Source organism: Podarcis filfolensis (genome assembly GCF_964270895.1).
Source record: "Podarcis filfolensis genome assembly, chromosome: 5".
NCBI classification, from domain to species: Eukaryota; Metazoa; Chordata; class Lepidosauria; order Squamata; family Lacertidae; genus Podarcis; species Podarcis filfolensis.
In genome coordinates this window covers 36,570,468-36,597,927 of record NC_139608.1, presented here as the reverse complement: position 1 = coordinate 36,597,927, position 27,460 = coordinate 36,570,468, and the positions used below count along the sequence as shown (strand labels likewise).

General features: G+C 42.2%; 1 protein-coding gene and 1 long non-coding RNA gene across 13 annotated transcripts in view; one reads left to right on the top strand and one right to left on the bottom strand.

Moving 5' to 3' along the window:
• EPHB1 (EPH receptor B1) overlaps window positions 1–27,460 on the bottom strand; it is a 344,720-nt gene that overhangs the window by 424 nt on the left and 316,836 nt on the right. For 5 of the 12 annotated variants that reach the window (XM_083616247.1, XM_083616248.1, XM_083616245.1 and 2 more), the window contains 2 exons: window positions 25,337–25,530; window positions 23,602–23,757 (listed from right to left, as the gene is read on the bottom strand). In XM_083616247.1, the coding sequence (XP_083472373.1) occupies window positions 23,602–23,757; window positions 25,337–25,530 (350 nt within the window). Of the gene's footprint in view, window positions 1–12,812; window positions 13,103–13,555; window positions 13,619–21,262; window positions 22,529–23,601; window positions 23,758–25,336; window positions 25,531–27,460 lie in introns of those variants that run through there. The other 7 variants (XR_014548751.1, XR_014548753.1, XR_014548756.1 and 4 more) reach the window with 6 other exon arrangements.
• LOC310763719 lies at window positions 10–27,262 on the top strand. The gene is made up of 3 exons (XR_014548778.1): window positions 10–7,268; window positions 26,407–26,538; window positions 27,211–27,262. It is a non-coding gene; the product is annotated as an uncharacterized lncRNA (long non-coding RNA).

The following is a 27,460-nucleotide window of genomic DNA, read 5'->3' as shown; positions in this document are numbered from 1 at the left end:
CTAAAACAACAGCGGGCAGAAACGAGAACAAGAAAAACAACAAAGGGTTAGCTTTTTAGTTTTTAAATCATGCATACTCTTATAGCATTGTGAAGGCAGACATATTGATGGTGGAGGAGGAAAGAGGAGTCCTATCTGTTCGTTGTCACCTATTAATTTTCACCTATTACAGTAATTTTCATCTATAATTAATCTAAATTTTATATTGACTAAAACGATGGCGTTTTTAAAAATGAAGTTATTTATTTAATGTATTTCTAAAAATACAGATAAGCACCATCTCATAAGAGACGAAAAGCACCCTTCTATCTCACTCTGAAATGAATGATGCCCCTACGAAGAGGAAGTCTACCATAATAAATGTGTCACCTAAAGACAATTCCCCCACATAATAATTGTTTCAGTTCTGTGCAGATTCATGCAGATGAAAACATATAGGCTCAATCAGCTAGACTTTATTTTTTCAGGTGACAATCCTAGTTTTAGCAATGAGTACTGGCACCATAATATGTTCTTTCCATAGGATTATAGTTGCAGAGGCTTCTTGCTACTGCTTAGGAACTAACTACTACATAAAACACTACTACCCAGTGCAGCTCCCCACTATGCAGAGGTAATTGAGGGTTCTGGTACAACTCCATCAGAATATATGCCATCTTTATTTCTTCTGGAACATGAGATTCCTTTTATAAGCCCTGCCACAGCTAACTAGCTTCCCCGGAGATCTGTGGTTTTATAGGTTCTGAAAATGCTGCAATACTGCCAAAAGGCAGTTCAGAACAGTTTTCAATGTCTTTAGAGCACCTCTAGGGTCTCCTGTCCCTGAATCCCCTTTTTATCATTCATTATATTTTAATAAATTTCAAAAATTTCACATATACATTCCAACACATAAAAACATGTTATTGGGTTTATTTCAACTTCCCCTCCTGTTTTCCATAGTGTTTTAAATTTCTCACCCTTGCTGCACCCTATCACTTGTCCCTGAATTCCTGATTGGCTGGCAAGATCTGCCATCTAAACTCACCACCATTATATTGCATGCATATACTGGAACAATATGAATGCACACCCATACACACAGAGTCTGTATATTGCCATCTGTGCCTTCTGCCTACTCTACTCTAGCCTACCTTTTCATTTTGAATGTACAACGTTCCTACTAACTTTTTCCAGAATTCAGCACGGAGTCAAAGGAAGTCCTGACCCAAATGCCTTTAAAACTGGTATCTTGAACCCAGCTTTGGAGTTTCTAGCCCATGTGTCTTCTTGACACCTTTCCCCTCAGCCCGAAAATAAACTACAATGTTTTCTAGTGCACTGAGAGTTGGGGCTAAGCCAATGCTCTGTGCTCATGTAGAAGAACCAAGCTTTCAATGACAGCATCTCTTCACACTGATCCAGTCCCTCTCCCCATTCTTTACTTTTTTAAATCCATTATACTTGGGGCAGGAGGAGGGCAAAATCAACAAAGCTCCCTATATCATCCTCAGTCTCCCTGCATGACTTTTCTGTGATTGTGCTATTAAAGCAATCTGTAAAGGGTGAATAATATTACAGCAATAACGTACTTGGCCCTCAGCTACATTGATTTCTTTTCATGTTTCATTCGTAGGAAATCAGGTGTGGGGGGCAATATTCCCCCCTTCCCTTTTCTCTTTGGAAATACTGTGGTTTTCCTCGACTGCCCCTCCTCTGGTTTGATTCTAGGCAGAGGAAATTATCCCTTGCCTCCACTCTTTGCTACAGATTAGCTCCAGCTCTTGGATATGTTTGCTGAAATCTATGCCTCTAGGCAGTAGAGTTAATAACAGGAGAATTGACACCTCTATTGCCCTAATGCCAGCATGAGCCATAACTTTAATAAAACAGGGTTTGCTTAATGTTGCAGCAGTAATAACCCCTGTCCAAGGTTGCCTCCTTCCCCCTTTGTAATTCTCTCAGAAATGGCGCAAAAATGGCCTGCATTTTACCAAAAGCTCTGCATTGCTTTGGTGTCCACCTACTCCTCAATTTCAAGTTTGTGATGGGGCTTGAGAGTAAATAATTTGTAAAATGGTTTAGGAAGTGCAAACACCAATTTGCATGGATTTTGAGAACCTTGATTCACCACATATCCCTTGTTTCTGCATTAAAGGGGTGAAGAATAATCCTTATGCCAGGAACACCAGACAGATAATACAGATGTATGCACCAGAGAACTGAATGCTGAATTATCTGTTAGCCTTGCCCTGACCCACTTGTGCCAGGCCATCTGCCTTTTTCATTCTTTTAAGCCCTGCATATAAGGTGAAGAGCTGTAGCTCAGTTGTAGAGCTCAAACCTTGCATGCAAAAGGTCCCAGGATTGATCCCTGGTGCCTCTCTCCAATCTCATACCCTGGAGAGCCACTGTCACTCAATGCAGATAACACTAAGCTAGGTGAGACTCAATATAAGGCAGCTTTCTGGGAGAAAAATTAGACCAATGTGCTGGACAAAAGTGGAATGGGTGGCCTAAGGAGTTTCTGGCACAGATGATTAAGGTTGTCTCTTAAAGAAAGAAATGGTGCATCATCCACTTGTGTAGTTAGTCCTGAAAAGAGCAGCAAAGGGTTGCCTGTTACCCATGCCGTAACAGAGAAGTGTAGCCCAGCAGCAAAATCCCATTATTTAGCCACGTCAGGGGGGCAAAGATACTTTTAATATACAATTGCACATTGGAAACATAAAACCGCCACATTAAATAGCAAAGCAATTGACCGCTGTGTCCCCTTGCCTAGCTCCTGATAACTAGGGGCTGCCAACACAATTATACTGGGGCTTGTGTTCCACCATCCTAACTTACTGAAGCTTAAAAAATGTCCCTGCTGTGCCTGACATTTTGCTTCTCTTAAAATTCATCATCTTTTGGAATCAAATCATTTTTGCAAACCTAGGTAGTAATGAAACTTTTATTTATTAATCTGGGATTCACAAGGGGGAGAAAAGGAGAAAGGGGGAGGGCAGAAACCAGTCAGAGAGAAATGCAGAACAGGGAAGCTTGTGGAAATTACCCAACAGGGAAAAAGATAAGTGCGTATGATAGGGTTAAACAGGCAAAGCTTAACATGAATAAAATCTCAACTGAAATCAGTGTGATTTACTTCCAGAGTTTAGAAGCAGGGTGAAAGGAAGACAGGAGTGTAACCAGAGGATAGGTGTAGAGTCTGCAGAAAGGTATATCAGATGGAGCCAAGCGTATGTCAGAAACTGAGTTTTACAACCCAATGTAAACTGGAAAGTACATCCTATTGCTTTCAATGAGACGTACTCCTAAATACATGTGCACAGGAAAAGATACCCATCAAGTAACAATGAAATGTCTATCACTAGTACCTGTATAGTACAGGAACTCCTGAAACAATTATATATCTTGGGGTACTCTGAACTGAGCCAACTGTTCCTCACTGCACTCCTGCTTCTAAGGCTGCCCCCCACCAACATCAAAGGCAGGATACAGATTTTGCCTCCCTTGCAATGGTGTCCAAGTGCAGCACTCTCCCCCATAGAAAGGAATGTAATCCATTCACTTACATGGAGAAATCCAAAGTATGTGTTCAGGAGCTCTACCCCGCCCTTTGCCTCTGGTAATACCAGCGAAGATTTCCCCCAACTGCATTTCAAATTACAGCCAGTCTATTGTATCTCCTAGGGCAAAATGGGAATCAATGATGATGATTTTGCATTATTTATGTACTGCTATAAATCTCTATGGTGCATTACAAAGCATAAGAAGATAAATCCTTGCCCTCCCCAGACACTTTACAAATTAAAAATTGACACAGGGGAGGGGGGCACTGCATATAGGCACATGCAAACAGGGAAGGATATGGGTTTATTTCAGTTACCCATACTTAGGAGTAGTTACAGTGAGTTGGGAGGACCAGGCAAATGTGGCTTAATTGAAAAGATTGGTTTTGAGGAGAGATCTGAAGGAAGGGAGGGAGGCAGCATCCTTCAGATGTTCTGGGAGACAGTCCTGAGCTTAAAAGGCATCAAGAGCAAGCAAATTCATTTGAGGGGGCAGAAGATCTTTAGATGGCTAAAGAGTGGAGGTCACAGGCAGGGCTGTCACAGGATATGATGCGACCAGAGAGATAAGAAAGGGCAGTGAGAGTGTAGAGGGCTTTGAAGACAAGAGCAAGGAGTTTGTGCTTGATCTGGGAGAAGGCCCAGTGTAGGGATTTAAGGAGGGCAGAACCGTAAAGGAGATGAATGATTTTGGCAGCAAAGTTCTAGACAGAAGGAGGGGGGGACTGAAGCAAGACAACAAGTGGACCAGAGTGGAGACAGTAGCAGTTGTCTAGGCGAGAGTTGACCTACAGTAGTCAATGAAGGATACAAGGGGAGGAGAATGTAAAGGGGAAATCAACATGACTTGGCAACAGTACGGCAGCAGGCACAGAAGGGAGAGGAGTGAAAGATAAAGCCAAAGTTTCATTCCTGGACAAGAGGAGGGTAGGTGGTGACATTGTTAATAGATACAGAAAATGATCTGAGGAGAGGTGGAGTGCTTAGATAGCAGTATGAGACATTTACCCTCGGACATGCTAAGTTTAGAAATCAATGAAATGTCAAAGTAGAAATATGAAGTAGTTGGAGTTGCAGAACAGGAGGGAGACAGGTCTGGACCAGAGAGGTACAGCTAGCTGTCATCAGCATGTAGGCAGTACTGAAAACTATGGGATTTTATGAGGACATTCTGGGCCGGTGTGTCAAAGAAAAACAGCAGAGAGCCAAGAACAAATATCTGATATAGCCATGAAGAGGATGTTAGAGGGGAGTTTCAGGAGGGTGCAGAAACCAGATTGTAGGGGTCAGGAGAGGAGCTGGAGGAAAGGAAGTTGAGACAGTGGAAGTAAGCAACAAGCTCCAGCTGTTTGGAGACAAATAGAAAAAGGGAAATTAGTTGGTAGATGGACAGAAAGGAAGGGCCAATGTATTATTATTATCTTTTAAGGACAGAGGAACCTGTGGGATACTTGAAAGCAGCAGGAAATGTCAGAAAGCAGAAAGAGGTCGATAATTTATATGGTGGAAAGGTAGGAGAATGGAGGGGCAGATTGCAAGAAAGGACAGGATGAAGGAGGCACAGGAAGAGGTGGATTAGGGGTGAGGTGAAAACCGAGCCAGCTCCTATCTGCCTCTGCATGCCTCTGTAAAAGAGGTGGTTTTTATACATATAATGTGAACAGATTCTCAAGTTTCTAAGACTATTCCTTGCTGATAGCAGTAGCAGACATAATAATCTATCCTTGAGCTCAGACCTGCAGCCTGGACAAGACTGTTCCACAAGAGACTATGATATAGCTAACAGTGATAAAACTACACTACTGAGATTTATTTGAGATTAAATGGTCCAATAAAAGTACAAAATGTTGTTAACACATCATATAATCTCTAGGCCAAACAGCACCCCCTGCTTCAAATCTTCATGTGGCGGAAGCAGCGCTGCAGAATGGTGCACAGATGTTGTTACCCAGCTCCAGTGTAGAGTCAGTGTGGCTTCTGTGCCACAGTAAATTACAAGGAAAGGAGGGGAATGCCGGCTGTACAGATTGAAAACATTCCTGCAAATATGGAGTAATCCTGGAATAGGATAGGCAAGATGAAAGGGTGGGGAGAGGAAGAAGCCAGAGCAGCCACTGTTGCCTCTAATTGTTCATACAAGCACTCCCTGGTTAGTTGCCCTAACAATGTCATCTCCCTAGGGAATCCCAATTGTCAGCTGAGTGCAGTTTCACACTTCACAGGGAGGATAATTTGACAGCCACAATTAACTCAAATGGGGCTTTGATTCTATGAAGGGAGGCCATCATGTGGTTAAAAGTTATATATAAAAAAACAACTGTTAACACTGCTCCCCACCAGGTGTGTATGAGACAAAGCTCATTAATTTCCAGAAGTACTTGAGAGGGAGAACACAGGAAAAAAACACAAAGGAAACTACAGTATGGAACATAGCTCTCCACACGGGGACAGACTCCCCTTGGCTTTTGCCATGACGGATGCAGAGTACAATTGAAGGTTCTGGGAGAGGCTGAGCATCCCCTTGGCAGGCAGTTGACTCATTCCTCCTAGAAGAATGTGTGCCAAGAGGAACATGTTCAAGAGGGCCAAGAATAAAAGAATCAGCACAGCAAATATAGAGATGAGGTTATTCTGGATGGCCTCATCCTTTTGTGACTCTTTCCTGTGAAAAGGCAGGCTGCACAATCCCTGCACGTTCAGACTACATGGAATGAACTGAGGAGGAGGGAACTGGATTGCAGCAGTAGGCCCTGCTTCCACACCCAATCCAAATATTATGCCTCATGCACCAAGCCTAAACAGACACTGGCTCTCTGTGCAATCTGAGGACCTGTGAAACTTCACATATTCAGGCTGTATGTGCACAGGTTCTGTGAACTCTAAGCAAGAGAAGAGTTTGGCGCTGACCTCTGCAATCCCACTCACCCTGCTGCATGTTCAGTGCACGCTGACTGTAGTGCACATAGCCAAATTAAGACCTCCCTGAGGTTCAACTACAAAATTCATTACAATGGACCTTGCAAGATGACAAAAATCTCATGCACCAACCTCTGAAGAGAAAACAGAACTTTGACGAACAGGATTTTTAAATGCTTATTGCATTTGCCCTCACATTTTGAGAATGTGGCTCTTCTTTTTTTTTTTTACTGTGGCATAATTGAGGCTGATAGAAAATGAATCCATGGCAGGGAATCTCAAGCCCTTTCCCACCTGTCAGTTCTCTCCTACAACCTCCCCTCTCACCAATGGGAATGCCCTGTGCAGATGGAAATGTAGGTCAAGAACATTGCTGGGAGAAAATGGTGAGCAGAGGTCATTTCCCCCATTTTCTGCAGCAAATCACTTTCTTCTTGCAAATGAAAAGCATAGGCTGGATTTTGGAGACATGTTAAAATCTGCTCTCTTAACCCTTTGACATTTCGTGGAATTTAATCTAAACTTTACCTTACAGTCTACACATTTGCATCTCACTACTATTTAAGAACTGCCAGGAATGTTTACCTTGGGTTTTATTTTCTCCTCTAAACAAGTCATAAAACTCTTAAGAAACATTCTGTATGAACTAAACTAGGCAGCCCTGCAGTTCCTCCCTTTTTATTTGTTGAATAAGATATGCTCTGATATGGCTCAGAATTACTAAGGAAGGAAGCAACAAATGAAGAATCTTAAGACTGGATACAGTAACCAGATTTGTTCTCCACTTCTCTGCAATTTTCAGTAAGTCAACAGCCACTCTAAAATTGATGAGTTCCTAGTACTTTAGATTCCATAATATCTGGAGAGTCTGTGAGATTTAACAGTAATCAACCATAGATCATAGATATGATGAAAGGAATTTGCAAATAATTCTTGTTACTCTCTCTTTTCCCCAGTGTGTGTGTGTGTGTGTGTGTGTGTGTGTGTGTGTGTTCTAATTTGCTACAGATTCAATGCTTGCTTCCTAATTACTGGACTCACTTTCACCCTAACAGTGGCATTATATGCTTCCTTTGATAAAAACTGGGAAATGTAAGGAAAATAACTAGCACTATCAGAAATGCAACCATTACACAAATAAGACATTTGTGTTTTGAAAGTACAGCATCTACATGGAGAGGGACAAGCCGTGTAGCCCTTGTTAAATAGTATCTGTATACTACAGTGCAACGCCAGGCTTAGCGTACAAAACACACAAAGATTACTCAACAGTCTACAATAATGACAGCAACTGTGGTCTAGTTATGTTTGGAGGAACATACTCCTCAGCACGGTATATTGAAAACAGGATAATAGAATAATAAATCGTAGAGTTGGAAGGGACCAAAAGGGTAATATAGACCAACCCTTTGCAATGCAGGAATCTCAACTGAAGCATTCATGACAGATGACCAGCCAACTTCTGCTTAAAAACCTGCAATGGAAGGGAGTCAACCACCTCCTGAGGGAGACTCTTCCACTGTCGAACAGCTCTTACTGTAAAAAAGTATTTCCTGAGGTTTAATCAGAATCCCCTTTATTGTAACTAGAAGCCATTAGTCCCGCAAGAGCAGAAGAGGACAAGGTTACTCCATCTTCCATGTGACAGCCCTTTATATATTTGAAGATGGCTATCATATCTCCTCTCAGTCTCCATTTTATCAAGCTAAACTTGGCCATGTCTGTTTATGTTTCTCCCTCAAATAGATCAATGGAAGATGCAGACATTCTTGTTATATTTTTCATAATATGTTCCTATCATCTGTCTCATCACTACCACAGCTCTTTCCCATTAACTGGAAGTTCAGCAGAAGCACCACATATTTTGGCCTGTGAGTCACCCCATGACAGGGACAGAGAATAGGCACAAATCTAGAAAATGGGATGGAGATGATAAACATGGCAGAGCAGAGCATCAGAAGTGGTATTGTGACATGGCAAAAACACTGAAGAAAGGCCTAGGTAGAACAAACTACTCAGTTCTTCTGCACATATAGGCCTGGTTCATGTAACATGGTAAGCCAAACTATTGTTTACTTGAACCACACAAGACATATGGGCTCCTGGAAATGAGCTTGCGGGTCCTTTGCTCTTTCCCTGGTCCTTACTGAATCATGATGAGCATAGCCAAAGTTTGGACTCCCATGCCATCTGAACCAGGATTCATAGTTAAGCTCTCTTGTTATGTACTGAGTTGAATAGGATTCAAAATGCAGCAGTCTGATTGCTCCTAGAACAATAGAATTCAGAATGCAGCAGTCTGATTGGTCCTAGAACAATAGGATTCAGAATGCAGCAGTCTGATTGGTCCACAGGAGCCACCCAATCCAACTCCAGGTGGAAGTGAATCCGCAACCTGATTGGCCTACAGGAGAATCCCAGAATTAGCCAATCACTTGGGGCCCATTGTGTAAATAATGTATATAAAGCAGACATTCTGGGGGAACTCCCATTCCTCCTTACCACTATGAGCTGAATAAAGAGCATGAAATCCACTCTCGAATCCAAGCATATTTCATCTCTCCTCACTAACCATGAGTTGTAGTCGAAGTTTATTATTTGCTGTGGTTTGTTTTTAGCTACAGCACAAAGTGTGAAGTTTAACCATGAGTCCTGTTTGGACCACATGCTAAGCCAAACCTTGACTTAGTTCGGTGCAGTATGGGAGCAAACAGGCCCAATGGCAAACAAAGTGGACATAAGTGCCTCTCCAAGATCCCACATGTACACACTGTCCTGGGAAACAACAGTTTTGCTCATGCACACCATACTGTGGAATGTGAGCTAGAATAGTCAGGTGGCCTTGCTACAGGCTGTTAGCCAGGTGCGAAACTAAGAGCTTATGGGAGAAAAGGAAGATGTTTACTAGAGCACACTATCACACAAAGCCACTGGCCTCCACTTGTTCCACTGTATTTGGAGTATGCTCAAAAGGAAGTCATGGTGACCATCTGGTCTTTCCTTTAATGTTGAACATCAGGATATCTTGCTCCCTTCAGACTAAACCAGTGCATCTATTCAATGGAAGAATGGGGAAATCGTGGAGGGGGGAATGTGTGCAAATCCCAAATTCAGTTCTATATGCCCCTTCCTAAAAAGTTATTGCAAAAGTTCGTTGTTGTTGTTTTTTTAAAAACTGAAAATACTATTATTTATTTAAAGATGGGCTAGTGGTGTCTTGTACCAATTACTCATCTTCCTGATAGTCTTTGGAAATCACAATTTGCATTTTAGATAAGAAACTCTCCAGGCATCCTCCTCCTGCAACACAGCTCTTGGCATGGGCTATATTTCATGCTGTCAGTCCCACTCATTGCTAATTAGCATGGAGAATTGCAGTGATGTTAACCATAATTTTCATCCCTTCTCCCCACCTTCAAAACAAGGGTTTGGTTACCTAATGAGACCCCTGAGGATAATCAGAAAGAAACAGGGACAAATTCAATCATGGTGCAGCCCTGGTAACTTCAGTGCTATTACTAGCAGAGGGAAATAGTTCTAAAGGGAAAAAATAGACACAATACACCAGTGGGAGAAATAAAAAGTAAGGGGGAAATTATTATTTTTTAAGTTATAGAAGGAGTAATTTGGCATAATATGCAAGAGCACAAGATGAAGACTGGACATTTGGTGTAGCTCTGTCATTAAATTTGGCCACTGGGTCTCTACTTGTCACACTGAAATTTCAACTTAAAATGGGGGGAAAATGCTTATGTATTCAAAATGGATTTTCCCACTACTTTACAAATATCACACCTGACTTTAAAAAGGTATGAGATAAGAACTATTTGGGCAATAATGTTGATAAGGATAGGCTATATAATTTCCAAATGCACTTTTAACTTCCTCATATATGAAACTGGGATTTGGAGTCTGGTTACATGTCACAATCACCACCTGAGAAGTAGCCAGGGTGTGACTATTGAGTATCTGCGGCAGGCTTCCCCAGCCTTTTTGGCCAGAGAGCACATTTCAAAATTTGTGGGATTGCGGGCAGCACCAGTCACACAATAGCTGCTAAGGGGTGTGTGTGGCATAACACTAAAAGAGAGAGACAGCTACCCCTGACAACCTTAGGTTTACCATGGGAAGTCAGCAATGTCTTTGCTGGTCCTAAATCACACAGTATTGATTTTGCATACACACTGTCTAATAGCAGCAAGGAGCACTTTTCAGCACCAGAATGAATACACACACACACACACGGTGGCCATGCCTTACTTTTATTTCACAGAAATCATTTAGAAGGTTCCTGTACATCTTGCCCCATAACTTTCTTTCCAAAAGAAAAAAAAATATCCTTCCAGTAACACCTTAGAGACCAACTAAGTTTGTTACAGTCATACCTTGGTTATAGTCGCTTCAGGTTGTGGGTTTTTTTGGGTTACGTACCACCGAAACACGGAAATACTGGAATGGGTTACTTCCAGGATTCGGCGGACATGCATGCGCAGAAGCACCGAATCGCAACCCGTTTGTGTGCATACGTGGGTTGCGAATGCTGCTGGTTGAGAATGTGCATCCCGAACGGATCAGGTTCACAATCCGAGCGTCCACTGTATTGGTATGAGCTTTCGTGTGCATGCACACTTCTTCAGATACATGCACACAAAAGCTCATACCAATAACAAACTTAGTTGGTCTCTAAGGTGCTACTGGAAGGAATTTTTTTATTTTGTTTCGACTACGGCAGACCAACACGACTACCTACCTGTTTCTTTCCAAAGTGTTAGAAAAAAGGAAAGTCAGAGTCTAGGCCCCATGCCCAAGGGCACCTTTGAAAGCCTTCATGGGCACATGGCACCCACTGGCACTGGGTTGGCAACCACTGGACAATCAGCAGTCAAGGACACCTTGGAGTGACATCATTCTTGGTGTCATGCTCAGAGACCAGGAAACACTGCTGACTAACAGGCCTTTGTCTTTTCACTATCTCATTCTCTGCTAGCTGAATAGTGATAAGGAAAAAAATTATCACCAACAGTGCCTCACTTTCACGTAACTTGACGTCAAGCAAACACTTCCAGTTTACTCACGTTCTTGTGGTCTAGAAGGCACCTTTAGAATTCTCAGCTGCCATAACTTGTCTGCCTCTCATGTGATGAGTGTAAAATGCAGCCAATTGCACAGTGGCAAATGATTGTTCCTTCAAAAACTGCCCTGCGGTCTTATGTACCGTATTTTTCCGTCTATAAGACGCCTCCATGTATCAGACGCCCCCTATTTTGGGGGACCCCAATTTAAGAAAATGGGGGGGGGGGAGATGTATCCATGTATAAGATGCCCCTCAATTTTTGACATTATTTTTTAGGGAAAAAACCTAGTCTTATACACGGGAAAATACTGTACTTCCTTCAGACCTACATTCAATGGTTTGTTCTGTGTCTCATGTGTTAACCATCCCTATCTTCATCTTCACAATTCTCCCTTCACATTTCCCCCTCTCCCTCAGTAAATTAATACAAACATCCATACTGGTCTGCTGTTGGGTCACAGAGATGTGACTTAAGCCTTATAATAAAAGCTTTCTTATGAAAATGATTTATAGCTTTTTGTCATCTTCTTGTCAGATGACCCATTTTCAAGTCTGTTTCTTGAATGTATTCTGTTTGATTTCACTTATTATGTTGTTTGGTCCTAATTGAGATTTTGTACACCACATAGATATATTTTTATGAGAGTTTGTGGTATAAAAATGAAATAACAAGAGCACAATAAATTTGTGGGGGGGGGGTTCTCCTATTTTCTGCAAAAGCGCGAACATCCCCACCTATACAGGCAATTGCCAGAGCTTCAGCTTCTTCAGTTATTTTATTTATTTCATAAAATTTATACCCTGCTTGATTGTTTAAAAAAAAAAACCCCACCTCAAAGTGGTTTACAAAATAAGCATTTGCAGGTTCTAAATATGCCCACTTGAAGCTAATCTTGAGCGTTTCTGAATAAGGGTTAGGTTTAACAGCTAAAAGTATATTGGATGGTATTCAACTATGGTCTACTCAGAGTAGGTCTACTAAAAATTGAAGAACCAAAGTTAGTCATTTTCATTGATTGTAGTGGCCTATCCTATGAGTAATCCATAGCTGAATACCACCCACTGGCAGGGTGTGAGGAGAGAAAGAGAAGGACCTAAAAGAGAGAAGTGGTGATAGGAAAAGCTTGAATATATATAATTGTGGTGATTCGTTATTCATGCACCATTGACTGGAAGAATCTCCTTTCCACCTTTCTTTTGATTCCCCACCTCCCAGCAAAGAGTTTTGTTGTTTACAAGCAATTAAATATGGAGTAGAGGAGTACAGGGACTAGTTTTCTTACTATTTTTATGACTTTTTTTTAACAACAAATTTTCTGCTTCAAGGTCTAGGGAGTCTTCTGTAAATTTTCATCCACTGTTCAAAATAATTTGGAAGGCTGCCAGGCTGTTACTGGAAAGTTTCCATCTTGGCAAGTTCTTGTGAAAGAGAGCCCCCAAATCAGAGTATGACATGCAAATGAAGAACATCTATGTAGATCGTCTTCTTTTGCTCACTCAGAGCTTTAGAGGGGAACCAGATGCAAAATGCCTAGTTGCACAGCACGAGTTGTGATTTAACCTATGATCAGAAAAGTAAAGCCTTTTACATTTTACAAATTGATTTGCCTGCTACCGAAACACAAAAATAGGCCCAGAGCAGGGAGCTGGTTCACATTAAGATTCATTCGCTACAGTTAGAAAGATGAATTTTTAAAAGGAAGCCCTAAGATTTGACAGCTTTCCAAGTGAACACATTGTAGTTAAAACTTATTAGGAGCATTTGCAGATCAAAGGGAGAATCTACCTTGCTTTCTCAAATTGCAAATGTGTAGCTTGCAGTTGCAAATCAGCAGCAGTAATCATAGTAATTCACCCAAAACCATAATGCATAAATGATGCTCTGTGTTCCCTGTCCCTGCCAGCTGGAAAACTCCTACAGCATCAGAATCAGCTACACCCTCCAGTTTCTCTGCCAACACATTGTATTGCAAACATTATTCCTCCAAATAGTGGGAAGTCTGCCCGATTATACCTTGTGATGACAGGAAACGGTTGGGTTATGCATCTGTCTGTTGCAGACCAAGTTCTCATGATCCTGGAAGAAAATTATTTGCAATTATAAAAAATAAAAGCAATACTTCTGATGGGATTTTAAAAAAACTAATTCTCTAACTTTTTGCCCAACTCTGCTCAGAAAGAAACTACTGAAATATATAATCAACGTGTTGTTCACACACAGTGAGAAAATAGGTGCAACACTACCAAGGTTAGCAGGTTTAAAAGGGGAAGGAGGATATGGTACTCAAGACATCATTGTACAGATTTTTGGTACATATTTAATGGATGAAAAGGAATGAATAGGAAACAGCAATGATTCTGCATGTGCTTGTCTTTGATCTGCAACCAGCTCTAAGAGTGCTGGATCTCAAATATATATGCCTATATAGATCTACACCTGCAGCTCTTGGAGCTATTTGCCTCAAACTGTTCCTGGTAGAACTTACTTAGTGATAACATTGTAGTCAAATTGCCTCCGGTGAGGCCTTCTGCTCTGCTGAACCCTTAGTAAGTATAGCTAGGCTGCTCTCGTTTCACTTGATGGTCTAGTGAAGTAGGAACAGAAGAAACAGGAACTGGGAAGGCAAAAGGTCAAGGGTGGTGAGGGGTTTTTTAAAAAAAAATAAAGGAGTGGGAGAGATACAGTGGACTGGGAGAAACACACAGAAATATAAGAGTCTGAAAAAAGGTAGGAAATGAGGATATGACCAGAAGGGCAGATCTGTGAAAGGAATAAAATTCAAGAGTCAGTCCACACAGAGGGGAAAGGTGGATGGGAGCTGGTAAAGTAAGATCTGAAGATCACATTGATTAAAAACCAACCTTTGGCTTCTGGTTTATATTTCAACAAAAATAGGAAACTGTTCATGCCAGCCTTCCTCAAATCCCACTACTTTATTTCAGCCCAGATGTTTGATGGAAACAATGGTATGAAGAAAAAAGTTCTGATAATGTACAGATTATGAAAATATCTGTACTAGGAGAGAAATTCCACACACAAAAATAAATAGCCATTTCTCACCCCATTCATTCTCTACCCATGAATGAAAATTGTCCTTTCATAAGGGGAAAAAAAAGGGAAGGTGTGCATAATATAGAAATCAACACTCTCCACAATTACATTCATGGGTTACTCTACCCAATGGGTGAGATCGTTATATCTCCCGTCCCCATGGGTCAAACTGATAGCTGAGGGGGCCCGCTCACCTGATAATCACCTGACATCACAATGACATCAGGTGACTTTTTTTTTTTTTAGCTTGCATGGTTTGAAACTATGCCACAAGACCAATTGTGGAGAGTTTTAGAATGTAGAATTGATCAGCAGTACCTGGCAACCCCTTAAGGCTAATCCAGGTCTTTATATGCCCCACACCTGATGTCATCAGATGTGAGCCGGTGAGCTTGGCCAAAATGATCTCCCAGGCCAATTGGAGAGGTTACTGGACCAAATTAGGCCCATGAACCAGAGATTCCCAACCCATGATCAAAACTCTGGAGCTTCCTGATTCTACTTGCAAGAAGAAATGTTCTATGACAGGGACAGCCAATGTGTTCCCTCTACAACAATTCCCATCAGCTCCAGCCAACACAACATGGCCAATGGTTCAGGATAATGGGAACTGTAGTCCACAATATCTGGACCACCACTTTGGCTACCCCAGCTTGATGAGTACAGTAAGAAATGCCCATACTTATTCAGCGTATTTCTGTTCAAAAGCAAGAAGTGAAAGCTTCTGTATGCATCAGGCATTGGATGCCTCCCTCCTGTCTACAGCAAGGGCATAAATAACACAAGTCTCCACAGCACAAAGTACCTGATGACTTGTAGGTCATGGATGTCATGCACCAGGCTAGTTGCACAACATGCTGCAGGAAATAATCCCACGATGACACATCGGTAATCATAAACTAGCACACACTATCCAGGTCACTGGGGAGCCTAATTCTTTGTATACCTAAGAGTGACCCATCAGTGAAAGCTGTTACTCAAGAGAAGCGATACAAAGCAGAAAAAGAAAGGGGGGAACAATTAAATACAGTCCTAAGCTGCTGCTGTAGCCTGCAAAGAAGGATCCTGGAGAGCTTTAAAGCACAAAGGAGGAAAGAAAAGGTTTTCTCTTTTAAAAATTGGTACATTAAATCCAGGGAAAGCTGACAGGCTGAGAAATAATGGCCCGAGTTTACTCTTATTTAAAAACTGGCTGCCTGCTGCTTTCGCTGCGATCCCCACTCAGGCTTTCAACACCATTTCAAATTAAATATACATAAGTGCTTTCAAAGAGCTGTTAATTTGAAGGTCATTAAAGAGCATAAAATATATTTCCTTTATTTATAAAGAGGCGCATAATAATGCTATGCATATGGACTCCTCTCTCCCTTCCTGCAGTATTTATTATCTCCGATATGAAAGCGATTGACTTCCCTTGGCTACCAGCTATGCACTCTGTCATCCCCATTTGAATTACTGTTATCACAAAGCAGCCTCCCCCCCTCCTTTGTAACCCACCCATCACTTGGCCTTCTCTGGATCATAGAACACAAAGGGGGAGGGAATACAGGGAAGCAGAAAACGCACTAGAGCAGCCCAGGCATTTGCCGGGAGGGAGGGTGGGCACTCAGGATGAGGGAGAAACCCTGCAACTCAGGTGCATGCTTGTGGCTAAATGGCAAAGGTGCCAGGTGTTCCAGCCTCAAGTGCTACTTAATGCATCCCAGGTCAGTGCCCCAGTGTGCCACAGCTCTGCCAGGTCTGTTGCCCCTACCCCGGAGCTATGGTTATGGCTCTGCAGCACTCAATGGAATTGCAAACAGCCATTTAGCAAACATTGCACCATCTGCCCATATCTGTAAGGGGGATTTTAGCACCTTTCCCTGCTCATTCTCCCTTGTTTGCAAACACCAGCCCTTGCAAACCTTTGTTCCGTGACCTCCCTTCCGCCCCCATCTTGGCAGGGCAACCCCCTCCTGGCTGCCTCCCTCCCAACCTCTCTGCCCTGCTCTCCCTTCTTCCTTTTGCCACAGCTGTCTGCTTTAGGAGATAAATTACCTGGTGCTCAACAGCTTGTCAGCATTCTCACAGCTTATCCACTACATGGGAGGAGGGCCGGGCCGGGCTGGGGTGGGTGGGGAGAGAGGAGTAGGACAGGAATTTGCCGTTGCCATAGAAATGTAGGGATGAAGCTGACAATTGAAAACCATTTCATAGATTTAAAGACATGGCTGAGAACAAGGGAGAACAAGACACACTCAGTCACAGGAAATAAAGAGAAAGGTGAGATCGACAAATAGATAAATTGATAAACAGCGAGTGGAGAAAGCTACAGACCGAGAAAAGAACAGCTTTGGGTGCGGAAACCAGGGAGTGGAAAGTAATGCTAGGGTTCCCCAAACAAGAAAGAAGAAAGAAGAATAGGAAGCTAGGGAATGTGACCATATCTTCCTAAGTCCAAGGACCTGAAATGGAGAGCAAATTTCCATAGTTTTCAGAAATGTAGATGGCAATGATTACTAATTAGGTGTTACCTCAGAAAATGATCAAAGGGTGGTATACAAAAATATGACCTGGGTGGTGGGTGAGGTGACCATAGGTAAGTGACAAATATAAATAATACTAGAGAGAAAAAGTACTGTATCTGTGAATTAGACTAATGGCTGATTTGTAGACAGGGGAAGTCAATGTGGTGTACTTCATTTGTTGCTGTTATACTAGAAATTCCATCTTCCCTAATCTTTGGCCATGTTATCCTAGGATGATGGGAGTTGTTCAACAACATCTGGAGAACAACAGTCCTGATACCCGTTTTTACAGTGCAGGAAGGGAGCACTCAGAAATCAATTCCAATGGTCTTTCTCCAGAGGACACACAGAGCAGCAAACAAATGCAGGATGCCATGACTAAGAATGGACAGATCAGCCTAAGTCCATCCCATTTCATTTTCACTGGCACTCAATCATACATCCATTCTATACTGTTTGTATATGGATCTTTCGAAAGATTGAATGAAAAGTGCACATTCAAATTGTACGCCTTATTGTACAGTACAGTATATGCATTATTGAAGACATTTTTCTTTGTGTTTCCCCAATACATACTTTTCAATGCACTTTTTCTGGGTAAAATACAAGTGCATTTTAACTGTCTCCATTCTCAAAAGTGGACACTTCCATAGACAGACCTGATTCCATTTTCACATCCATGTCACCAAGGATATGAGCAATTATGATCCTTAAAGTGCTTTGCAAACATGTCACAGCTGGCCTCCAAATTCTGAACAGTGCCATATAAGCCAAATGGAAGATGTCCCTGAACCAACTGAAAAAGCTTCACTGGACGGTACTATGAGAAAGCGATAGGAATAGAAAAGAACTTTATTTGCTGACATCACAGCCACTGAGTAGGCTCAATAATGAGCTGTGAGTAGTGTTCAAAGAAATCATCTGCAAACCTTCTGCTGGCTGCTCTCTTGCCATTTCTCTACTTGCTTCCTAGCCCTCAGCTCTGCAGAATACTGTTCAATGGAATGGGGCATTTTGGAGTGACTGGGCAGTATTCAACTAACCAGTCCTGTCAGTTCAAGAGTTTCCACTTGCAGAATGCGATTCTCCAACCCCACCCCACCCCCGCACCATGCACCCTCTGGAAATCTTCTCCAGAGGGTCAAGGGAACCCCTAGAACCCATTTAAGGGTGCACAGGGGCAGGAGATGGAGATATCCTTCCATTGCACAAGCAGAAATCCTTGCACTGATGGAGCATTCGCACCACCCACTTTGTCAGCCTCCCGGTCATCTCTGCATTCCACAGAGTGCCCATGGCATAGACAAGAGTGTACACAACCAGCTCATCATGAGCTGAGAGCCAAAACGGACAGGCATTTTCCTGTGGCCTTGTCTGCGCAAGGTAACAAACTTCACAAGTGATGCCAAGCAAGCTTTCAGAGGCATGGAAGAATATGACAACCTCGCATTAAATTAGGAGCAATATTGCCAGATAGGTAGAACGGCGTATTTATAGCTTGAGTCATCATTGTCGTGCTTTTCACACCTTTGGATTTATCCTAATAAAAGCAAAAGTCATAAGAAATGAGCACAAAAGCTCCTTCAACCCACCTTGCATGAATATCAATGGACTGGTTTAGAGGATTAATATTCAGAATACACCTTTTCTATGCATGTTGTATTTGGTTTGACAACATACTTGAATACAGATTTTTTGCGCTGAATACTCCAGAAGGGATTCATGACTGGCTATCAGACAGGGCTAAGAACACTCCCTTGTGTTGTTAAACAAGGGGCTTTTTTCCACTGCCTGTCTAGGGAGGCCCTGCAAGATAAAACATCATTCTTTTGCATCTTGTTAGCATCTCCTTCTAACCCGGGCTGCAGGGAACTTTCCTAATAATCAGATGGCAGTGATATAAAGAAGCCTTCAGGTCTCCCTGTTTTGTGGTAATTTGCCAGAGACTGGCTGGTGCTCCATCACCCTTCCTTCTCTCTTTGCTACACATTTTCAGAGTGTCACAACACTGAAAAGTGTCAGAAAGGCCACCTAATCCATCTCTCTTTCAAATGTTAAAGCCATCCGCTCACTTAACTCACACTGGCCCTGACTAGAAGGTAAGGAGTGAGATGGACCAAATGGTCACACTCATTGTAAGGCATTTGAGTATGTTCAAATTAGCAAATCAAAGCGAGTGGAGGGAAATCCTTCCCAACCCCAAATATGGAGCTCCATCAACTCCAGAATATCCCTAAAGCCAACATTACTGAACAAAAGATCTATTCCACTCAACATCTTGCTTTGAGTTGTGGCAGATCCTGACAAACCAGGGGAAGGGAGCACAAACCCACCGGGCGTGAGTTGGGGCTGCCAAGTGGACTGCTGCTGAAACATGAGCTTGAGGAGGGGGGAATTAGGGTAACCTTCATAATATTACTCAACTCTGCTTTAGAATAAATAAGTTTTATAGCTCCCACGGTGAGGCCAGAGTAGCTGTAAACACAGTGGCTGATTTATGCGACGTCTGTGATGCTGCAAAAGAAGCTGTGGAATGCCATGATATAAGAGATGCAAGATATTATACGGAAAGATTAGCCTGGAGGTGATGATGACGGATAATTCTACTACACCTACATTTGCTGCATACACACTTGCCCTCCCACCCAAATCTACAGATGGGATTATGACAGAGGTGTAATGAGCATGGGTGCAAATGACATGTTTCCATATTTGGCCCAGGAAAATCAATATATCCTTTCAGCTTTAATTCTGCGATAGTGAGAAGTTCTTTTCAGACATTCTGGGCTATCAAACACTTTTAAAAATAACATTGCCTACCTGCACAAAAATAATTCCCATTTTAATAGGTGGTGCTTTTTACACACATTTCTCCTGTATGCATTGGTGATTAATATACAGAAATAGACACATGCATGTACACACACTCACAGAGCTGACTAGAATTAGGGTCATGGCAAGAAAATTTGGTAGAAGAGCTGCAAAGCTCCTTTAAGATAAAACAGGTATGGATACTACTACCAATGGTGTATGTGCATCTTAGGGTACATTCAGATGTGGTTTATTGCATTAGTTTAGCTGGTTATAATGCTAGTGCTTCTTTTTAAACTGGATCACCTGTTGCACTATGGAATATACATAATGGAACATACCACCATATTGTGCTAATTTTTATTGACACCAGCGGGTGGCATCAGATATGTTGCCACCCTTTATGCACATGAGGGCTTCTGTTCCCCCATGATTCACCCATGAAAATGGTGAGAAAGAACTGTATGCCAGAATACCACCCCAAATTTCATCATGTGAGCTGTGTTGGCATGATCCATGAAAACTGCAGGGAAATTACAGCACTTTCCCCCCCTAGAAGTAATTAACATGGAAATGAACACTAATTTTTCACTATATTTTCAGAAGTGGCCTTTATATTATGTGAAAGATCACATAAAACAAGTGTTGTCTGAAGGAAGCCTTATTATACTATGGGATCACAATTCATAACACTGGGGCACCATACATATGTATGACTCAATGCAATGGCGATGTAGATAATGTACCCACCTGCCAGTTGTCTAGTGAAGTAGTGGAATTATTTTCCTTTGAACTTAAAACATTCCCCCTCCCCCAGACAGACATCAATGGAAGATGCTTATATTTATAAGATGTTGTTTAGGGCAGGGGTTGGCCTAGATAATCCATTAGGTCTCTTCCAATTCTGAAAGCCAGCTGCATTTCCAGGTTTGCTTTAGAAAAAAATAGCTGATTGCACCCAATTTTTTTTTTTTAATGAAGTGCAAGCTGACAGTTGGCTGCATCCCTTAAAAAGTGACAGTGTACAATTATAACAGTCTAGTTAAAAGCCTTGTTAAGGGACAATTCATTTGCATAAACTCTTGTAGTGCCCGGCTAGCTCAGTCGGTAGAGCATGGGACTCTTAATCTCAGGGTCATTTGCATAAACTCTTCTGATTAAAGAAGGGCTACTGTTCCTTCTATATACTGTGAGGTGTAGCTAATTTGTTGTCTACTTTAAATGAGCTAAGTTACCAGAATGATAATATATAGAGGGCAAAGGGCCAAATGAAAGAATGTTAAAGAAACATAAGAGACAAGCAGTAAAGGAAAGGGATGGACAGACAGATGGATGCAGCACATGAACCTACCTCTGATGGCATGAAACCAAAGTGAATATATATCAAAATTCTTAGGTCCACACAAGGAAACTAAATATCCCCGAGTCTTCCTCTGTTGGTCCCTGGGATGCTAGATTCTACTGTTCAGTTGCCTCTACAGTTGTGCATCCTGTAACAGTTTTACACGAAACCCTTGTTGCATAGTCCACTCTTCTGCTTTCTTCCTCCTATGAAATCCTTTGCTTTCCCTTTTCTCCCCCCATTTCCTATTACACGTTCCATGCGCAGTTGATCTAGACAGAAAGCAAAACATACCACTTCTGTTCCCCCACTGAATCTCCAGTTTCCCCGGAGGTGGTGAATTTATCTTCCGTCAGTCCCACTTGTTTTTTTTCCTGCTATGGACAAGCAGTGAGTGACTCCTCAGTTAAGTTGACAACATACAGACGCACACACGCACACTCGCGGGAACACCTTCGCTCTTTCTTCTTTTCCATGAGGATTTTTTTTCCCTTTTTGCAAAAAAATGCAAGCAAAAGAAAAAAACAAGGTTTTCTATTGAAGGTACATCTCTTCTTCAATATGAAGACATTAACTGGATTGTTCTGGATCCCCCATGCAGTGGTCAGTGAAGTCCTTTGGTAACTGGTGGAACAATGCCTTGATATTCTAGTAGGTAGCTGTAGAGACTGTTGAAGAAAATTCCCCAGGGTTTATGAGCAAAACAGGGAAATGGGTGGGTGAGAAGGACTCCATCAGGAGAACGTAAGAAGAGAAGAAAAGGAACATGATTGCTGAAGATGGTTGCTCTGGGTTGCATCTCTCTCCTTCCCACCGGCCCCTTGACTACTGCTCACTGGTGGTGGGATTAGAGTCTCTTTTCCTCCCAACACACATTGGTTTGTCTTCACTGCTTTTTTTTTAAATATATGGTTTGTACATATTTATACTTATTTATATGCTGCTTCCCATGGCATCAGTAAGTGTGCTTCTGTTGGAGAGAAACGGAAGTTGCCATGTTGAAACAAGTCCTGTGTCCTCTTCGCCTGCAGCTCCTAAAAGTTCTCAGATGATAATCCAACCTCTGCAAACATCTCACTGTCTTGTCGGCTTACCCTCCCCTCCCACATCCAACCCTCCTCTGTCCTCCCCTCTTTTCCCCCATTGTTGTAAGAAGACACGAAGCATCATGCCATCGAAGTTGGCGACTGGCTCATCTGTACTCTCATAGACTGGACACTGTTCAGGATCTTCTTCTGGTGTCCAGCTAAGGTCACCCCTATTCTTAGAAGATCTCTGCAAAAGACAAGAGACAGGATCATACTCGTGCAGTAGAGACCTTTGTCCCAAGTCTCTCCTTTGGCTATGTGGACATGATACATGGCCTGGCAAATTCAAACTGCAGTACAGGAAACTGTAGGCTGGTAACCAAAGATCAGCAATCGGTGCTGATGAAAGACATGGGATGAATGTGCATATGTGTATGAGCCAAAAATATTACTTTTCTCAAAGCCACAACAAATGGACACTTGAGCACAAAAGGATTAGGGAGTCTTATTTTCCCTTTCTGCAAAGATGCTAACGGCCTAACCACATGCTCTTTACTAGGCTTCTGCATTCAAGATTATGGAGCTGCTGCAATCCCTGAATGGGGGGGACGGGACACCACATCAGAGACACCCAACACTATGGATTCATTGTGTCTTGACCTCTAGGTGGAGGGCTACTGGGAAGATGGCAGCGAGTGGGTGAATACTTGAGAGTATAGCTTACTGGTTGAAGAGCCTTTGATGATGAATGAAGCTAATGGTTAGCGTGGGAGCAAGGAACATGTGGAGGTTTTGGAGCGCAAATGAATTCTGGGAGCAAATTAATCTGGCCAAGAGAAATGGAGGCAAAGTGGTAAAGAGCTTGTGGGAGGAGACATTTTGCCTTACCAGTTATGACCTGCTTCCCTTCCTTATATATTTACTTACTTAAAATGTGTGTGTATGTGTACACACACACACGTTTATTTCAAAAGCAGTTCAGAAACTAAAATAATACCCAACAACAATAAAATATCCATGAAATAACAGAATTTAAATATGCCAAACAACAACAGGAAAATCAAAAGAAACAGCACAGCAAAAGACTCCATATGAAGTCAGAAAGGAAGTGGTTCATTTTCAAAGGCCAAAAATTTTTTTAAAAAAAATTGCCTGTTTTCAGGAAGTCAGCACATTCCCAGTGCTGAAGTTCTACTCTGATCCAGAATCTGCCCAGTGAATTCTTGAACCCTGGTTCCGTCTTCTCTCATCACTAAGGTAAGAACACTCATTCAATCTGTGTGCTAAAAACTGAATTGAGAATGAGAAGGCACCACTTACTCTGATGTCATTTGGGCAACTAATTGAAGGGACGTGAATCCAGCAGTCAGAAAACTGTCTCTGTACTGGTTCATTTTGATGGCGCTGAGCCAATCTTCTACTGAGGTAAAGGCAGTGAAATCAGGGATGGAGCGGTCCAACAGTGGCTGAGAAGGCCTAGATCATGAGACAAACAATAGGTCAGGGCAGAATAACCATTAACTATGAACTGTGGTAAGAAAAACAAAGGCAGTATGAGCAAAAATTGGGTAATTGAGGTTCCGCTTATTCTCCTCTCACTAACCTACCTGGTCCTGTGACTGGACAAATTCCAACCTTCATTCAACCTTCTCTTCCATCCCATTCACTCATTGGTGCCAGATACACCTTCCCACATTTCCATGAGGCAAAACATAGGAACACCAGGCTCACCTGATGCTGCTACCAGATGACACCACTTCAGACTGAAGGATGAGGATCAAATATCTGAATTGTTCCCTCCTGCACTTTTTCTTTTTTAAAAAACAAAGTCCTCTTTGTGCAAATTCAAAACTAGCATGCCAGGGAGCTTATGTCAGAACTGCATCCTTAATAGGCCAGTTTTGGATGTGCAAAAAGTGTTTCAGCGCTGGCTATGGCCTGTTTGATGCAAATGAGGACACCTCTGCTTCCCCACCCATAACTTTCCAATGGAAAGGTGGCAGTCCCATTGGCCACAAAGAGTTTCTGGATGCTCTGGGCAGTATAATTTGGTTGCTGTACTTCCTGGGCTTGGAGAATCTGTGGCATCTGCATTGGCTGCAGCCAGAGTGACATTCCCTGCCGCACTGAGGATTCATCTGGAGGGAGTGGGGATGACAAGGAGGAATGTGTTTGGTATGGAGTCCTTGGATGCTCTTACATGGTAGTCTTCTTTGCACACCACACTGAGCCAACCATGGCTTAGCATGACCATGGAAGCATACAGGTTCATGGAGAAGAGATACCACCCACTTTGCCCCTCTCTGGTCACTTTGTTGTGGTGCCATGACTTGGCTGAGCATGTCACCCAAACCTGGGTTCATAGTTTAGCTCTCCCCAGACTATGAGCTGTCACCAAGGATGGTCCCATGGTTTACAGCTCATGGTTTGTCCAGGCTTAGCTCAATGCAGCAAAAGAACTAGGGAGGAATGAAGTGGCTATAGTTTCCTCTTCCACAGCCTGCACACTCACATGGCTTGGGCCATTCCTGCCACCTTCTTTTCTTCTGGGAAGTTGGGAGCAGGGAGATCAGAAATAGTACTTTAGGAGTCAGTAAACACAATGCAGGCCTCTCTGCTTCTCTTTGGCTTTGAATCACAACCTTTAACCAATAGGTTATATTCTAAAGCTTGAGCTGATTCAATGCTTTACTTGACAGGAACTTTTATTGGCAGGGCTCACTTAAGAGCAACTTGATTCTGTTTTGACGATTTACTGTTTTGTTATGCAACTGTACTATAGAATGAACAAGAACAACAAGTAGTAGTTTCTGTTAATCAAAATGGCAAATTGTCTCACTCTCATTTAAAAGACCCATATATTAAGTGTTTGGTAATATGCAAATGTATTTAAATAAAACTGATTAATTAATCATTTTAAAATTTAAGAGAGATTATTAATCAACTAAGCTTTTTTTTTTTAAAAAAAAAAAAGCTGCTTGGCAGTTCTACTTGCAATGCTAAATATGGCTTTCAGGGCCTCAGCCACTACGCAGCAAGGCAGCTGGAAACTTACACAGCGGTGATGGTAGCCACAGTTTTGAGGCTTGCTGGATTACGGATCATTTTGTCTAGGGTGTTAACTATTTCAGCAAAGCGTGGCCGGGTGTTGCGGTCTTTCTGCCAGCAATCTAACATAAGCTGGTGGAGGGCAGCTGGGCAGTCCATGGGAGGAGGGAGCCGGTAGTCTTGTTCAATTGCATTAATTACCTACAAAAATAAAAGCGCATCGGTAAGTTAAAGAGATAAATACAAACGTTAACAAAAACAACTTGGAGGGTCATCAGTGTTTTTTTGTAAAAAAAAAAAAAAGCAACAAAGGATGGGGGGGGGGGAATAACATTTTAACTTGAAGGAAAAACCTCCTAGACCCTTGCTGGGTGTGCCCAAACCCTTTCATTAGGATCAATAATAAGAGGTTTCATATTCATTTTAGACGGCACCTGCAAATTCAGGTAGGTAGCCGTGTTGGTCTGATGCAGTCTGTCTATCTATCTATCTATCTATCTATCTATCTATCTATCTATCATTGTCCAGTAGCACCTTAGAGACCAACTAAGTTTGTTCTTGGTATAAGCTTTGTGTGCATGCACACTTCTTCAGATACACTGAAACAGAAGTCACCAGACCCTTATATATGGTGGGAGGGTAGGGTGGAGTTTTTCTCAGGAGTGTAGTAGGAGATGGGTGATTGACTCAATGGGTATGGTAAACCTGTTGACAACTGTTAACGACTGCAATTAGTCCTACAGGGAAAAGCAAGGGATAGTATGCAGATGATTAGCATATGTAATGAGACAGGAATCCAATATCTCTAATAAGACCAGGTCTAGAAGATGAGCAATTAAATAGGCCTGAGATGGTGTGTTTGATGTTGTTGGGTCCAGTGATGGTGTTGTCTGGGTGTATGTGGCAGCAAAGTTGGCATCTGGGTTTATTCCAAGCTCTGGTACCAGTGTCCATGTTAAGTCTGCTTGCTGTATTGCTTGCTTGCAGGTCTTGCAAATTCAATTCAAGCTGGCAGTCCTCTTCCTCTACAATTGGTCAGGGCCTATATTCACTTGAGCCCTTTCCTCTACCACCTAGAGTGTACTGTTCACCAGTGCGGCGGATGTGGCCTGCCTCCATACATGAGGTCAAGGGCAACTGTCCCCATTCCACCCACCAGGCATGCCAATGCTCTATCTGCAGCCAAAAGGTGCAGCAAAAGGAAGCAAGGTAGGATGCCCACTAGTCAAAAGTGTGTGTGTGTATGAATGCAAATACTAGTCATGGGGCATATAGTCCAGACTGGGATCGTGTCAGAAGAAAAAAGTTTAAGCCCCAGCATTCCCATCTGGATTGGTGTCCCTTGGTGGCTGCTATTTAGCATAGAAAAAACAAGCACCCAAGGGCCCATCATGAGATTCCTATCTAGCTTGGTCGTAAGTTAGTGTTTAACTTCACACAGGTCGGCCAGTGGCAATATTATCATTATTATTATTATTATTATTATTATTGTTGTTGTTGTTGTTGTTGTTGTTTATGTTGCTTATTACCTAAATGGTAGGCAAGAGACTTACACTGATAGATAGATAGATAGATAGATAGATAGATAGATAGATAGATATAGATAGATAGATATAGATAGATAGATAGATATGAAATTATTTTGAAACAATAACATTCCATACAATATATGGGGTGTGTACAAAGAACAAAAAACAAGTCATCCCATAACAGTGACAGAAAATTCTGGCAGCACACTAACAATAAAACAAAAGGATATTCCCACCCACTAACCAGCAGAGTGAACTAAAAACTCAAATATATAACAGGAGGAGTAGTTTACCTGCCCTTGCTGCTTAGAAGAAGCTCATTTGGCTCATCTTACTAATTTACTCTCAACAGGTCCTCCCACAGTGCTCTACTAGTGAAGCTCAACCACAGCAGGAATGGCAACAAGGCTTAGAAAAGAATCTCTTTTGTTATATGGATTAAACTGTTGGGTGGTTGGAATGTGGCGAATTTAGCACTGGATTCAACCAGCTAAAACATTGCCTCTCCTCCAGAGCCACCCTGCTCTATCCCTCCTGGGCTAAGGTATGTTCCCCACTCTCGTTTTCCTTTAGAAATTGAGCTCTTTTTCCCAGCCAGTGTT